Raw genomic sequence first — 14547 nt, 5'->3', positions numbered from 1 at the left:
TAGTGCCACAAGCTTTTAAAGGGGGCCAGCTTACGGGCCAGGCCTCTCTCTGACCTGATAACTAGTATCGCCTCCCCGCCCAGTCCTTCTAACAACTAATGTAGAAATTGAGGTTTTTATGCGGTCACGAATTCGAATGAATTGGTGTACGACGAAATCATTTTATATTTTTATAATAGTAAAAGTATTATTTTTAAACTATATTTTTAGAAAGTTATACGGGTCTATACCTCATCCCCTGCAGGGGGGGGGGGGCATTTTTTTAAAAGGAAAGAGCCATTTTACCAATAGAAAAAACCTTTAAAATAATTCCAACAACGTTTCAAGCTTAAGAATGTACCAATAGGAAAAACCTATAAACTCCTAATATGTTGTAGAAATTTTAGAATATAGGAATAAAAGAAAAAAAAGGAAATTTAGCAATTAAAAATAAATTTGAGGATATATAATGTATATATATCCAAAATTCTTGGTTATACATTTGAATACCTTTGAATCAAGATGGCCCACACCTACTCCGTACTTACGCATTACTTGATGAATTAAGAAGCTTGTAACATGATCGATTGAAATATCATCAATGGTTTACGTTATTACTTGAATAACAATTCATTTTTAAAGAATATAAAACCTAGAGAAAATATCATTGGTTAGTACGTTCATATGTAATTATCGTCGAAACTCAAAACGCTAAGTTTATATGGTTTGTTCAAATTTACATCGTCTCCCTCAAATAAACATGGTGAAGGTAATTAGTATTTTATAGTACAAGGATTAAAAACCAATCTCGTTTTTTTTCCTTTGTCGATGACCAGATCAGATACAAAGATACAAAGGTATCGATACACTACTTAAAAAAACGAATTTTTATGATCCATGGGTGTGGGATATCCATACACTAGGTATCCTTAACAGGTACATATTCATATAAGAAAAGGGATACCATATAATAAAGGCAATATATATTATATTAGGTCGGTTAGAGTTTGGTTACATCTAAATTATATATGTTAGGATTACTTAAATCTTAGGTATCTAGGAGTTAGTTCTTGACTTTATGAGATTTGCAAGGTCTATATCTTTAACACTATCTCTCAGTATATAAGGGGCGCATGAGCTCACCTCGAGAAACAACTCATATTCAGACCAACTATCTCATAGTTGATTTATTCTGTAATAAATACAATATTTAAGCAGGAGTAAAGTATTATCTTATATACTGAGAATCTAAACCTGAGTAACCTCTTGTCTACAGCTTACTATTGATTTTGACGGCTCGTTAGCCACTCCGTAGTATTACTAACAATTTAGATCGTCAACAAGATAACGTTAAGTACTATAAATCTATCATCATCGTGTGTGAAGATCAATTTTTCCATACGATTCTCTCAAAAGGACTGTCTACAAAAATAATTTTATTTTTACATACAGTTAGGGCTAGATAATGAGCTGACTCAGCTCGGTTCGCTATAGCTCGGTACGATAACGAGCTGGCTCGTTATGAATAACGAGCTAAAGCGTTGACTCGGCTCGACTCGTTAAAAGCTCGAGCCAGCTCGTTTGGCTCGTGAGCTATGATTATGGTTGCTGCTATACCTGTGGGTCTGCGGCTTGTAGAGCAACCAAGAGGAGGAAGAAGACGGCGGCGTGAGGCTTGGGCGACGGCGATAGCGTGCTGCAGCGGCGACGATAGCATGCGGCCGGGGCGACGGCGGCGTCGTGCTGCATGTTGCAACGACGACGAAGGCGGCGACGTGCTGCCGGGGCGACGATGACAACGTGCCGCAGCGGTGGAGACCAGGGCCACGACGACGGTGACGTCCTGTTGAGGCGCTGGGGTGACGGTCGCGTCGTCCTGCCTGGGCGCCGGGGCGACGGCGGCGGCCTCCTGCCGAGGCGATGGCGTGCTACCTAGCGGCGATGGCGGACGACGGCGTGCTACCTGGCGGCGGCAGTAGGTAGGGTGCGATGGGGGCGGCGGCGGTGTGGACGTGTGTGCGTGCATGTGTGGCTGTCTACGGTGTTTTGTGTTGATTAGGGTTTGCTTGGGCTGTTTGGGCTGTGACTTGCTTGTGGGCTGTCTCATGTCGCTGTGGGCCAATTTTTAATTTTTGCAAACTCGTTTGGCTTGTGAGCCGCTTGCGAGCCAGCCCAAGTTGGCTCGATAATACTAACGAGCTAAAATGCTGGCTTGGCTCGGCTCGTTATATTAACGAGCTGACTTGAGTCGAGCCGAGCCGGTCGCGAGCCAAACGAGCTATCGAGTTTCGTGTTTTCCGTCCAGGCCTACATACAGTCCTCCTCCTATGAGAAGGAAAAAAAAAAGAGCTTGATTTGCGTCTCCGCCGAGCGCAGGAGTAGCAGATCCGCTGCCGGTGCAGACTCGGCAACTGGGCCTCGGCTGGCAGAGAAGGGGAGCGACGACGATGGTCGCGGAGGCACGCGCTTGGCTTCTGCAATGTGGATTTGGTAATTGTTTCCCCTCGAAAATCCTTATCGCTGGCGTTTCTTTTTCTCTGGTGCCCGAGGCACCACCAGGAAAATGGTGTAATTTTGACTAGCCTTTACGGCTTATCATAGGAATTTTAAGGAATTTTAAAGAAAACAATTCAATTTCTCCAAAATTCTCGTAAAATACCTCCAAATCGAAGAGGGCCTTAGTTGTTGGCGCTGTGGATGGCCGCTTGCGAAAACCCCGTTTGGCCGCCTGCAAATGCCTCCTCTGTAGTAGTGATTAATTCAAGCAATTACTATTAATTAATCTACTAGTTAATTGATGTAATTCCATTTGTTACGATAATTTTATTACGTACCTTAACTGTTCATTTACTGTCAACACTGCTCCACCGATATTTTTGTATCACTGGGTATCTTGCATTCAAGGGTGCTCATGGATGAACATCCAGATCAAACCGGGCTCACTCTTTCTGTATACACAGTAACTATCAATCCAATCCAAATTGACTTGGCACTGCCAGAATCCAAACCAACCGACACCAGGTGCACAGCTAATGCAAACTAAAAAAATGGGTTCAGCGAAAGGGTCTGTAGCCTAGTGGTTACATAAGATCTTAGTAGCACCTAAGCTCCTGGGTTCAACTTTTCGTTGGAGCCCTCGTTGGAGTGAATTGTTCAGCATTCTAATGGCTTTGTGCTTTCAGTAGGAGACGACGTCCCCGTCGACAACGAGGTGCCACTGCACCTTGCATTGCATTTCTGAGCTACCACATTGCTTTGTCAAATGATCTTGACTATTAACTGAAGGGTGCAAACTCTCCTTACTGTCCTTTGAGGCTTCTCTGATGTAAGTCTTGCATATTTACTTCTGAATATTGCTGGAGCATGTTCTTTGTTCAAATTCTCAAAAAAATGTATATCTTAAAGAAACTCTTCCTGCAAACAATGAACGATTTATGTTAAGTACTCCCTCCATCTCCATATTTTTTATATGACGCCGTTGACTTTTAGGTCCACGTTTGATCATTCGTCTTAATCAAAAAATTATATAATTATTAATTATTTTGTTATAATATGATTTATATAGGAACTTTAAGTATGCATTATAATTTTGCATATTTGGATATAAATTTTAAATAAGACGAATGGTCAAACGTAATTCTAAAAGTTAACGGTGTCATACATAAAAATATATAAGGGAGTACTTCTCTAGAAAGACCAAGGTTTAGCTGTTGCAACCTCTCCTTGCTGTCCTTCAAAGCTTCACATGCTTGCAATGCAAATGCTAATCTCACGAGTTATGTGATTTACACTTTTCATCTAGTTAGTCATGCTGTCTCGTCATTTCTTGGTTCAGTTATGATGGAGGATGACCATTCGGGAAGATAAAACCTTTGTCCTGCACTAGTGTTTGAATGCCTCATGCCAGATTTTTACTAACTGTGTGTCAACATTGTATAGCAGTATCTGCTGGATAATTCATCAGTTTAGGATTTTTCTGAGTTGTCATATGTGGTATGTGCTGTTGTTTCAATGCTGACAAGTTAGAGCTATGAATTTTGTTCCCTAGCTGGTTAATTTGTTGTTGGTGTCTGAATTGGTAGGAAGAGTATATGATTCTGGGTTTTGTGACACTATCCTTGACCTTCTCTCAGGAACATAACTTGGAAAGAAATATAAATTGTTACACAATTGAGAAAAAAAAACAGTCATCTGGGGTTTGCAGGAGGGTAATTGAAGGCAGCTACAACATTCAAGAATGATGATAGTGTTCTTGGCTGATTGATGATTTTTTTAGTAGAGTGATTCTTGTTTCTTTTGACTCTCTAATTTATGACTGCCATCCTTTACCAAAAAAAAAAAAAGTTAGCTGATAGTTCTGAAGGTGTAGGTGATTCTCATCAAAAATAAATTTTTACATTCTGCTATAAAATTTTTTTTATTATGCTGCAGAACAATAGGCAAATCTTAGCATTTTATTATGTAGATAAGAATTTAGAAATTGTAGAACAGGATCAGAAAAGGTTTGGAATCTTCACATTTAAAGTTGGGAGTAGCTCAGCAATCAGGTGGCTGCGGCTGCTACTTCACCTTCTTGATTCAGTCAATAAAAATTCACCATGTAGCTACCAAAGATCCTTCTAAAATCTACGTATTGATTGATTGTTGTTTAGATATTTCTCTTATTTTTTTCCCAGGTAGAATATATCATTGATTTACAATTGAAAACTAAAGGAAACTTCTTTTTCCCTTCCAGGCTTTATACTGCTTATGTTTTTTAGGTTATGCCCACTTCTTTCTCTGCACTCAAATTCTGTTTCAGAAGCTTTATTACCTCGTACTGTATGGTGAAATTCAAGGCAAGTGTAGTACCTTCTGTTGCTCATCAGCTCATGCCACTCATCTTGGACCTGTTTAATTCGTAGTGTAAATGTGTAACTATGTGTAAGATGAATTTCAATGCTCTTTTTTGTTCAGACTTTAGTATGGTTGGTTCAGACTTTCAGTAGTAGTTGAACATGTTCAGACTTTCTGTAGCATCCGAACATGTTTACTGATCTTGTTTTGTGCTGTGATATGCTAGAAACAAATGTGTCTTTGGGCATGTTTGGAGGAGCTTCTCCCAGCTGCAGTTTTTTTTCCAAAAGCTGCTTCTATCAGATGTTGTCCCGAATAATTCACAGCTTCTGAGAATCTGTAGTTACAAATTCTAGAAAATGAACTAAGAATCCAGAAGCTGGATTTATGAGCTTTTCTAGATTCTCATAAGCTAGCTACTAAGCAACCGTTTCTCAGAATTTGTTTGATGTAATCACAGGATATTGCTTGTGTATGTTACTTGGTTGAGACTGAAAAGACGTTACAAACTTCGCAGCACAATATGTTTCTGTCACACGGAGACTATTCTTATTGCGGAAGGGATACGTTTGTTTATATATTTGGAAAATCCCAGCCAAAACCAAACACAGGGTTTATAGGGAGGGTTTTAGAGAAAGCAAGGGATTTTATCTCCACAGGGTTTGAGTGACATAGATTCACTCAATCCCCTCCTGGATAGATTCCATTTGGGATTAAATTCCAAACAGCTGAACAAGGCCTAAGAGGGATGGGCACCATCTATGCCACCGGCATGGCGGCACACGCCAGGATGCATGACACCGACGTCAACGATGTGTTCATCCATGATGTCGACCACCTGGTGAGGGATAGCTTCTCTAAGGCATTTCTCTGCGAGGGCTACCATGATAATGATGTGCTAGAGCTCGGTGTGGCTGTCGATAGTCATTTGCATGATAAACTCGAGGCACGCTTGGTGTCCACGGATTTAGAGACAGACACGATTAGGAGACAACTTGTTATCGTGCTCGCAAGTGGCCATGTGAACACTGTCCCAGACGAGGTTGACCCAGTCATGTGAGATAGGACTGGGAGGCATGGTCGTTGGCCTAGCGATCGGCAGGGGAGGTGAGGAGGTCAGGCGAGACCTCCCATAATCTTAAGTGCTACTTAGGTCAGTATAATTACTCAGCTATGTACTCTTTTACTGTCTATTTCCACACCTTACCAAATTAAATCCAAATCAAAATCCAGTTCATTATATCCATGACCACCCAACGTAACAACAGGGCTAGAAGTAGCATTGCAAGTTGCCACAAATACCGTAAAAGCTCTTAACAACAATGCAGCTGTACCCGTTTTGTAACGTCGACGTAGTGAATTTAACAACCGGGCTGTTACAGCCAGTGTACGTGTCCTTTTTTTGTTTGTACACATATATATGTACTGCCCATTCCGATCAGAAATTAATTGTAATCTCAACATCGTATAATTATGACCCTAGAAAGGAGAGTACGTATTAGCTATAGCTAGAAAGGTGCTTAATTGCCGCCAATTTAGGCTATTCTCAAAAGTAATTTTTATGGAAACGATTACCAACGGTGCCATGTCATAAAAATATTTGAAACTAGGATAAAACATCTCTCTCAATGCATATATTCATCTATTATTGTTTTCTAGGTTACATGTAAGACATAAACTGTCTAGATAACTGTATATACAAGGTTTTTATCTCCATAAAACTCATTTTATCTTTCTTCATTAATACTTGCTCCAATTTTAACCAATTCATCATCCTTGATGGTTATAATTACCACGGTATTAATCATCATCGTCGTCGTCATCATCATATGAAAGATGAGAAAAAGATGATATATAGGGCTCAACTGCCGTCCGACGTACGGCGCAGGCCCTTCCAACAAATGCATGTACAGCAGTACAGGTACACATCGATCGTCTATATTAAACCGATGTCATTTCATACTTTTTGGTCTTGTTTTAAGACGGCGATGGGGATTTTGAGATGCTCGTGGTAATTAAATATTCAGCTAGCTGGTGAAAATTTAATTTGAAGAAGAGTTGGATAATCTTAGCTTGTAGCTAGGTATTACATATATAACTGCAAGTCTGATAATCTAGAATGAGAATATATATTCTGTTTAGTGGAGCTGAAGATTAAGGGAAGGAGATGTAGATGCCAGAAGGCTATTGGATATAAGATATGGTTCTCTCTGCTAGCTGTTGAATAGATGGTATTTCAAAAATAGGTATAAATTAAATTTCAAAATAATACTACTAATTCATTCTAACTTTGGTCATAAATATTGGGCAATGTTACGATACATCACACTACTACTGGTAGTAGTATAAACTATATATTTTAAGTATGTTAAAAATTTTATTTGAAACTTTGGTAATATATATTCAACAATTCATCTATTTTAGTTCCCATTTTATCCCTATATTGGAACTAAAGCAACGAACGACTCATAATAATTTGAGAGTATGTTAAAAAATTCTAAATATTTGACGTTTAGTATAAGAATTAATGAAATATTTAAAATTTTGATCATCAATAACCCACAAATGCTTGGTTTAAAAAAATAAATTATATGCAAAATGTGCTCTAAATACTACCATCATATCATAAAATTATTCTAACATAAAATTGATGAGGGTAAAAGTTGTAAAAAAAATATTGCAGGTTCTCGTTAAACGTCACATAATATTTATGCCCTAATTAAAACATATTGCTTGCAGAAGGCGCTAAGCTAGGTTTAGCACATACGTGAAAATGATATTAGTATATTTTTCCATTATTAATTAATCGATCCTCGTCTCACCGACCACCTACCCGTCTGTATGCAATTTATACGCTCGCATGCGACACGCATAATTCAGGTGCAAAATATTCACGATCGCTCGATCGCTTCATGGAATCGAGCTCCGCGCGGCCGGCGGCCATGGCGAAGGTCTTCGCCAAGCCCCTCCTCCTGTACGCCAACAAGGTCGTCAGGAGCCTCATCAGACCATTCGTCCATGAGCCGCTGGCCGGCCAGAGGAAAGCAGCTGACAGCAGCAGCATCAGGTGGTTATCGACGTCGGACGAGCTGCCGCCGGCGCCGGACACGACGGCGGACGGCGACGGCGGCGCCACGACCGTGTGCGTGTGCAAGGTGGAGGGCGGCCTGCTGATGTCGCCGTCCACGTTCCAGTACTTCATGCTCGCCGCCCTGGAGGCCGGGCCCGGGGGCCTCCTCCGCGGCCTCCTGCTCCTGCTCCTGTACCCGGCGCTGCGCCTGCTCGGCCACGACCGGGCGATCAGGGTCATGGCCGCTGTGAGCTTCGCCGGGGTGAGGAAGGACGGGCTCCGGCTCGGCGGCGCGGTGATGCCCAAGCTGCTCCTGGAGGACGTGAGCGCCGAGGTGTTCGAGGCGGCGGCGGCGGGACCAGGACGGCGGCGGCGCCGGTGCGTGTGCGTGAGCGCCATGCCGAGGGAGATGGTGGAGCCGTTCCTGAAGGATTACCTCGGCGTCGACGCCGTCGTCGCGCCGGAGCTGAGGTCGTTCGGCGGGTACTTCCTCGGCCTCATGGAGTCCGACGCCGAGGTGCTGCGGAGGCTGAACATGGAGGAGGTGATCGGGGGCGGCGGCGGCGACGGTGGTGGTGGTGGCCTCGTCGTCGTCGGCATCGGCGGACTTGGGAGATCGTTCAATCAGCTCTTCCAAAAGTATTGCAAGGTTAGTAGTTCAACGTACATATGATATATGCATGCACGTGTCACCGGTCACGAATCCAGAAAGCACAGGACGAGGAGCTGGAGCTGGTTACCCTCTTCTTCCTTCGGTCTGCACTCTGTCTTCTTCTCTAAAATTTTTTATGGGATTAAGCGAATAGGAGAGCTCGAGCCTCCATAGCCCCACACTGAATTCACAGCCCTCTGGTCACAAACTAGCTAGCCCAAGTACGTCACCACGTCAGCATGCATATGCATGGATGCATTTCTAGCTAGCGTTGGGTGATATTTTTTTGTTTGTTCCAAAAAAAAAGCAAAACAATATATTTATAATAAAAAATAATTTATAAATATTTTTTTACGGTAGGATGAAAAACCTGAAAATCATCTCTAAAGTTAACGTTAAAAAATTTAAATTTTAACATATAACAGTAAGTAGAAATGAAAAGATAACATTATTAGTGATCAATGATAACCGAGAGATACGATGCAATATTTAGTTTTATTTTGTTTGCATTAATATGCACATAATTCGGAGCAGGAGAGATCGGATTTTTCTCTGGTGGTTTATTTTATCATCCAGATCTATTTTCTCCTGTGGTCAACTTATGTTTGACTAATGGAATTAGCATAGATAAGAGATGAAAATGAAAAGTCAGCTATGAATTTTGGATAAGACAAAATTCAAGAACACATAAGAGACGGCACGAATATTCGAAGGCATGTAATGTAAGGAATTGTCGCTGATCGATTTACACCTCCGGTTATTCGATCTTTGCCATAGATAAAATTTGTGTAAATTATGTTTTCCGTCATGTAAAATTACAATACAAGCTGGATTGAGGCTTCGAGCAAACGAAATGGACGAGGAGAAATGATAGGAATAAGAGGTAAGATGGGGTTGCTATAGTGCATGAATCTAAAAGTGATATCGGCCGTTCAAAGTGACTATTATTAGTGGAATTTTTTTTTGAAATGTTCAACAGGCAGTCCTTATTAAAATACACCAACTAAAAAACGAAAATATGTGTAAATCTAGTGCTGCAAAACGACACAATGCGCACCGGTGTAAACAGAATGGACCAATTAATTAATTAAGACACCGGAGTAGTCAATTAATCATCTACAGATCGATTAAGACAGTACTGCTCAATTAGTTTACCAAATAACTACCGATTAACGATCGTTCTCTACACGTCGTTGTCGACCATAAATCCATAGATTACGCACACACAGGAAACTGCAGATGAATGTGCACATACAGAATTACAAAATTTATTTTTAATTGTACTTTAGACCATATTTATTAGGGACAATTACAAATTTGCCATCGAATTGAATTGTTATTGCAAAACTGAAATTGCCACTAGAACTATTATTTGAGTGGCATCCTTGCAATTAAAAAAAATACCAGTGGCAAGTTTGCAAAAGCCGTATTTATTACCTATGTTTTACTTTGGTCCACACTTAAACATATATTTTTATTATGTACCAGATAGTTTGCTATTATTGCTATTAAGACCATCCAAATAAAAAATTATGTATATATCAACGACCTTAATTGAACACCTCGGCTTCGATATACCGACGACCTTTTATCTATATACAGTTCATACATTTAGCGAAAAGGATGTTTGACATGGCAAGAAGTGTCGTTCGGAATGTTCTAAATCTTCATAATAATAAATTTATCAAGAGCAAAGTAAAAATATAGTAAAATTTAAGTAGTAAACTGTTGTCCAGTGTACGTGCGATCTGCTATAGACTTGAGAAAATGTTTTAACTTTGATTATCCATGTATTTTAAGGTCTATTTGGCAGGACTACAGCTCTTGATCAGATTCATACCCATGTTTCATGGAGATAGTAGAGCCAATCAAACATTTCAGCCTTATCATCACAGAAGGAGTGGAGTAGAATAGAGTGGTGTAACAAATGTACTAGAGGAATACTGTAGACAAGAGGATCAGATCAGTCTACAGCTCAACTCTAGATTCCGTTACATACGTTACTTTAGAGCATCCCAACAGCTCATCTATTCCATCCTCTATCCTAAAAATAGTGGATGAAGACTACAAATTAAGCTCCAACAGAATGTCTATCTTATCATTTATTTTTGGATGTCATCCATATTAGGAGAGAACCTCATATTTAGATGATCTCTCCATACTCTAAAGAGATATAGAGGATGTCATATAGATGATCTGGTGGAGTACGCAGAGATATGAAGAATAAAATTATTTTAGATAATCATCTAAATAAAGATATGGATGAATAAATTTAGATGAGCTGTTGAGGATGCTCTTAAGGAGTTAAAACCGTACCTTAATCAATGCAAATGAAAGCACGTAAAACTCACCGTAGAAAAGTGATATGCTCTTTTTGTTTTTTTATTCGATTGTTGTCAATTTTTAAATTTGATTTTGATCTTTAGGATTATTCAAATTATTTTCGTAAATATATAAAATTATAGGTAATGTTTAAAGCTTCTTTTGTAATAAATCAAATAATAACCAAATAATTACTAGTTATATAAAGTTTTCGAATAAGATAATAAATAGTTAAAAATGGACCTAGTTAGCGGTGACAAACGAAAAAACGGGACTACTTCGTTTACTCACATAATCATTATTCTGAAATTGTGCAATGAATGTGTATGCAGGAGGTGTACGTGGCGACCAAGGGTGCAAGGCGGCGATGGCGGCCGCTCCATCCCCGGGGCTACGCCAAGCCCCTCGTCTTCCACGACGCCCGCACCGCCTTCCGGCCGACGGCGTCCGCGACGCTCGCCATGTTCATGTGGCTGCCGCTGGGCGCGCCCCTCGCCGCGCTCCGCACCGCCGTCTTCCTCCTCCTCCCCTTCTCCCTCTCCGTCCCGCTCCTCTCCGCCCTCGGCATGCACAGCCGCCGCATCATCGGGAAGTACCCCCCCTCGTCGGCTCACAACCTGTTCGTCAGCAACCACCGCTCCCTGGTCGACCCGCTCTACGTCTCCGCCGCCACCGGCCGCGCCGACCTCGCCGCCGCCACCTACAGCATCAGCCGCCTCTCCGAGATCCTGGCTCCCATGCGCACGTTCCGGCTCACCCGCGACCGCGCCACCGACCGCACCGCCATGCAGGCCCACCTGTCGTCCCGCTCCGGCGGCGGGGGGCTGGTGGTGTGCCCCGAGGGCACGACCTGCCGGGAGCCGTTCCTGCTTCGGTTCAGCCCGCTGTTCACGGAGCTCGGCGCCGACGTGCAGCCCGTGGCGATGCACTCGGCGGTGTCCATGTTCCACGGCACGACGGCGGGTGGCCGGAAGGTCCTCGACCCGCTCTACCTGCTCATGAACCCCACGCCGGCGTACGTCGTGCAGCTCCTGGACCCCGTCGCCGTGGAAAGCGGCGGCGGCCCAGAGTTGGCGAACGAGGTGCAGCGGCGGATCGCGGAGGCGCTGGGCTACACTTGCACGGCGCTGACGAGGAGGGACAAGTACCTCGCCCTCACCGGCGACGACGGTGTTGATCGGTGCCGCCGTCGCCACCAACAGTAGGAATTAATTATTAATTTGGAGCACGTACTAAATCAACAACAAAATTGATAATGGACGCTAAATTCTTGTATGGTGTGGGTAAGTACGTGCATTTAAATGGGGATGGACATGGATGATCTGCAAATAATCCGTGGCCGATTCTAATTTAAATAAATATATTAAATTATATCAAACATCTCATCTCGGATCAACCTGTGACCATCCTTATATTTAACCTTAACTACGGTGGGCAAAACACACACCTGGTTATACTAGTGACCAACTTGTATTTAAATATGTTGCTTATAGCCACACAAAAGATGTGTTCATACATACGTACATACGTATAACATCCGATGAAATACCGTTTTATATTGTAAGATTTTTCTATTCTTATCTAAATTATTATCATATATATAATTATAGATAAAGTTATGAAGTCTTATGGCATGTGTAAAGATATAGTTGATATTGTCTCTTAATCAATATATATCATCTAGAGACGAGAGCATGTACAAACATATAGTTAGTTATGGTTTCTTAATTAATAAATAAAATATATTTTATTACACATCTTTTATTTTTGTCCACTCTATACAACCAAAATTTCTTCAATAATACTAAGACTCAACTTTGAGTAGTTGTTATGCACACTGATATGGACAATGGTATCCCGATCTTTCAGCGAGGTCAAGATACCTATGATTTATGAGAAAAATTATCAATCTGACTTCAATTGTACGAGACATTGTTGTATTGTGCCTTAGCACACATCTCCATAAGTTGTTGATCTTGTCAGTACAAATCAACATTATTCTTGTAAGCAAATTAAAAAGCACAAAAAACATCAATTTGAATTACAAATAGAAACTAAAGCCCATGATATATTAAAACACTCGATAAGGTGGGTTTCTAAAGATAAACATATGGGCGATCTTGCCGACTCGTATGCTGCAAGCAAACTAGCAATGGCGAACTTTTAATCTAACAAAACCTTTGTTCCAACTCAATGACGCCTACTAAATATATATGACCAAAGACGTTCTAGGATTATCCATACGGGCGTTCATCACCTCCCAGGCTTAGCCCACAACACAACTATATGACTCAAAACCGAAAAGATACGATGACAATTGACAAGTTTGTTGAGGGGCTCAGGTGCAGTGTAACACTAGTAGCACCGGTTAAATCATCATTCTTTTACCATGGTTCAAATAGTTACGGTCTTGTTGAGGAAAATATTGATCCATGTATACATATCACAAGCTATCCATATAAAAAAAGAGGATTGTTTGGCTTTATTCAGTAAAAAAGTTAAACGACATATTTATAAATAAAAAATAATTTGTAAATAAAACTTGTATATATATGTTCTTTGCGATCTAAAATCTAATGTTAGAAAATAAATTATGATGAAAACCCTAAAATCTACTCTAAATTTAAAATTTAACTTACAAGCAAAAGCGAAAAGATGAGACAAAAGCACTTTGAATGGATCCTCATCTGTTTAGTGATGCCATTCTAGAGCTAATGGTCCATCTGACATGTAAAAGTTGTGCACTAGAATTTTTCCTTTCCATTGTTTTGTGGATTGATGTTAAGTTAAATGGATATTTGGCTTGCTTGATCTTCTCTTCAGCATGAGAAAGTTATGAACTCTCAAGCACAAAAACACTAACGTTGGAATTTCATAGGCTGAGTTTGTTTCGAAGCGATAGGGAACTCGTTTCCTATGAACACACTTCCCCAAAATGCTAAAATATATGTTAAGTTATTCTTAAATTTGCAATAGCTAGTACTTAATTAGTCATTCACTAGTGAGTCTGTTTTGGGAGTATATGGTAGCTGCAGCTTCTCACAGATATCTAGCTTTCTTCCTAACAATACTCAACTTTTAGGAATATACAATTGTATAATTCAAAAAATAATCTAGAAACCATAAACCGGAAAACCCAACTTCTCTAACTTCTCTAGATTTTTAAGAAGCCATATTATCACCGACTGCTTCTTATAATCTTACAACATCATTTTTCACTTGAAATAACCATAAAAAACATCTTATTGCTGATTAAAAAATTAATTTAAGAATAAAACTTTTACATACATGTTCTTCGTGATTTAAAAGTAAATACTAAAAATAAGTTACGATAAAAAACCTCAAATTATCTCTAAATTTAGGTTTGAAAATTTAAATTAGGTTATAATTATAATCTTAAAGAAAAAGATGGGGCCGGGGCTTAAGCTCCCAGACATGATCTAAGGCTACTGAGGTCTTGGATGGTTGTGAAAGAAGGGTACATATCACAATTGACCTGTGAGGGCTGTCTCTCCCCATGTCTTATTAGTGGTCTACTTGTACCAACGTCATATCCTCTACTGGATTAGGTATAAACTGTGCGCCAGCAATTTCACTCCTCTCTCTCTCTCTCTCTCTCAACTGCACAAACAAGAGAAAGAACGAGAGAAACAGATTAAACATTAACAAGAACATATATATATATATA

At 40.6% G+C, this 14547-nt stretch overlaps 1 protein-coding gene and 1 long non-coding RNA gene across 2 annotated transcripts; both read left to right on the top strand.

Annotated features, from left to right (window-relative positions):
• The first annotated feature begins 2252 nt into the window (after positions 1–2252).
• On the top strand, positions 2253–4817 carry LOC107304874. The gene is made up of 3 exons (XR_001550949.2): positions 2253–2469; positions 3162–3304; positions 4715–4817. It is a non-coding gene; the product is annotated as an uncharacterized LOC107304874 (long non-coding RNA).
• Positions 4818–7710: 2893 nt separating this feature from the next.
• On the top strand, positions 7711–12404 carry LOC102708111 (probable glycerol-3-phosphate acyltransferase 3). Its single transcript, XM_006645778.2, has 2 exons — positions 7711–8534; positions 11192–12404. Exons 1-2 carry the CDS (start codon positions 7728–7730, stop codon positions 12062–12064), a joined length of 1680 nt encoding a protein of 559 aa, XP_006645841.2. The 5' UTR covers positions 7711–7727; the 3' UTR covers positions 12065–12404.
• The last annotated feature ends 2143 nt before the right edge of the window (positions 12405–14547 follow it).

This window comes from Oryza brachyantha, chromosome 1 (genome assembly GCF_000231095.2).
Source record: "Oryza brachyantha chromosome 1, ObraRS2, whole genome shotgun sequence".
NCBI lineage: Eukaryota > Viridiplantae > Streptophyta > Magnoliopsida > Poales > Poaceae > Oryza > Oryza brachyantha.
The sequence above is the reverse complement of the archived record's forward strand: the minus strand, read 5'-3'. Positions and strand labels throughout refer to the sequence as shown.

Bases quoted from the DNA above. Each gene is read 5' to 3' on its own strand.
- LOC102708111 (XM_006645778.2), top strand. From the start codon at position 7,728: ATGGAATCGAGCTCCGCGCGGCCGGCGGCCATGGCGAAGGTCTTCGCC. The intron at 8,535-11,191 runs GTTAGTAGTTCA...ATGTGTATGCAG, and splicing joins TCTTCCAAAAGTATTGCAAG to GAGGTGTACGTGGCGACCAA.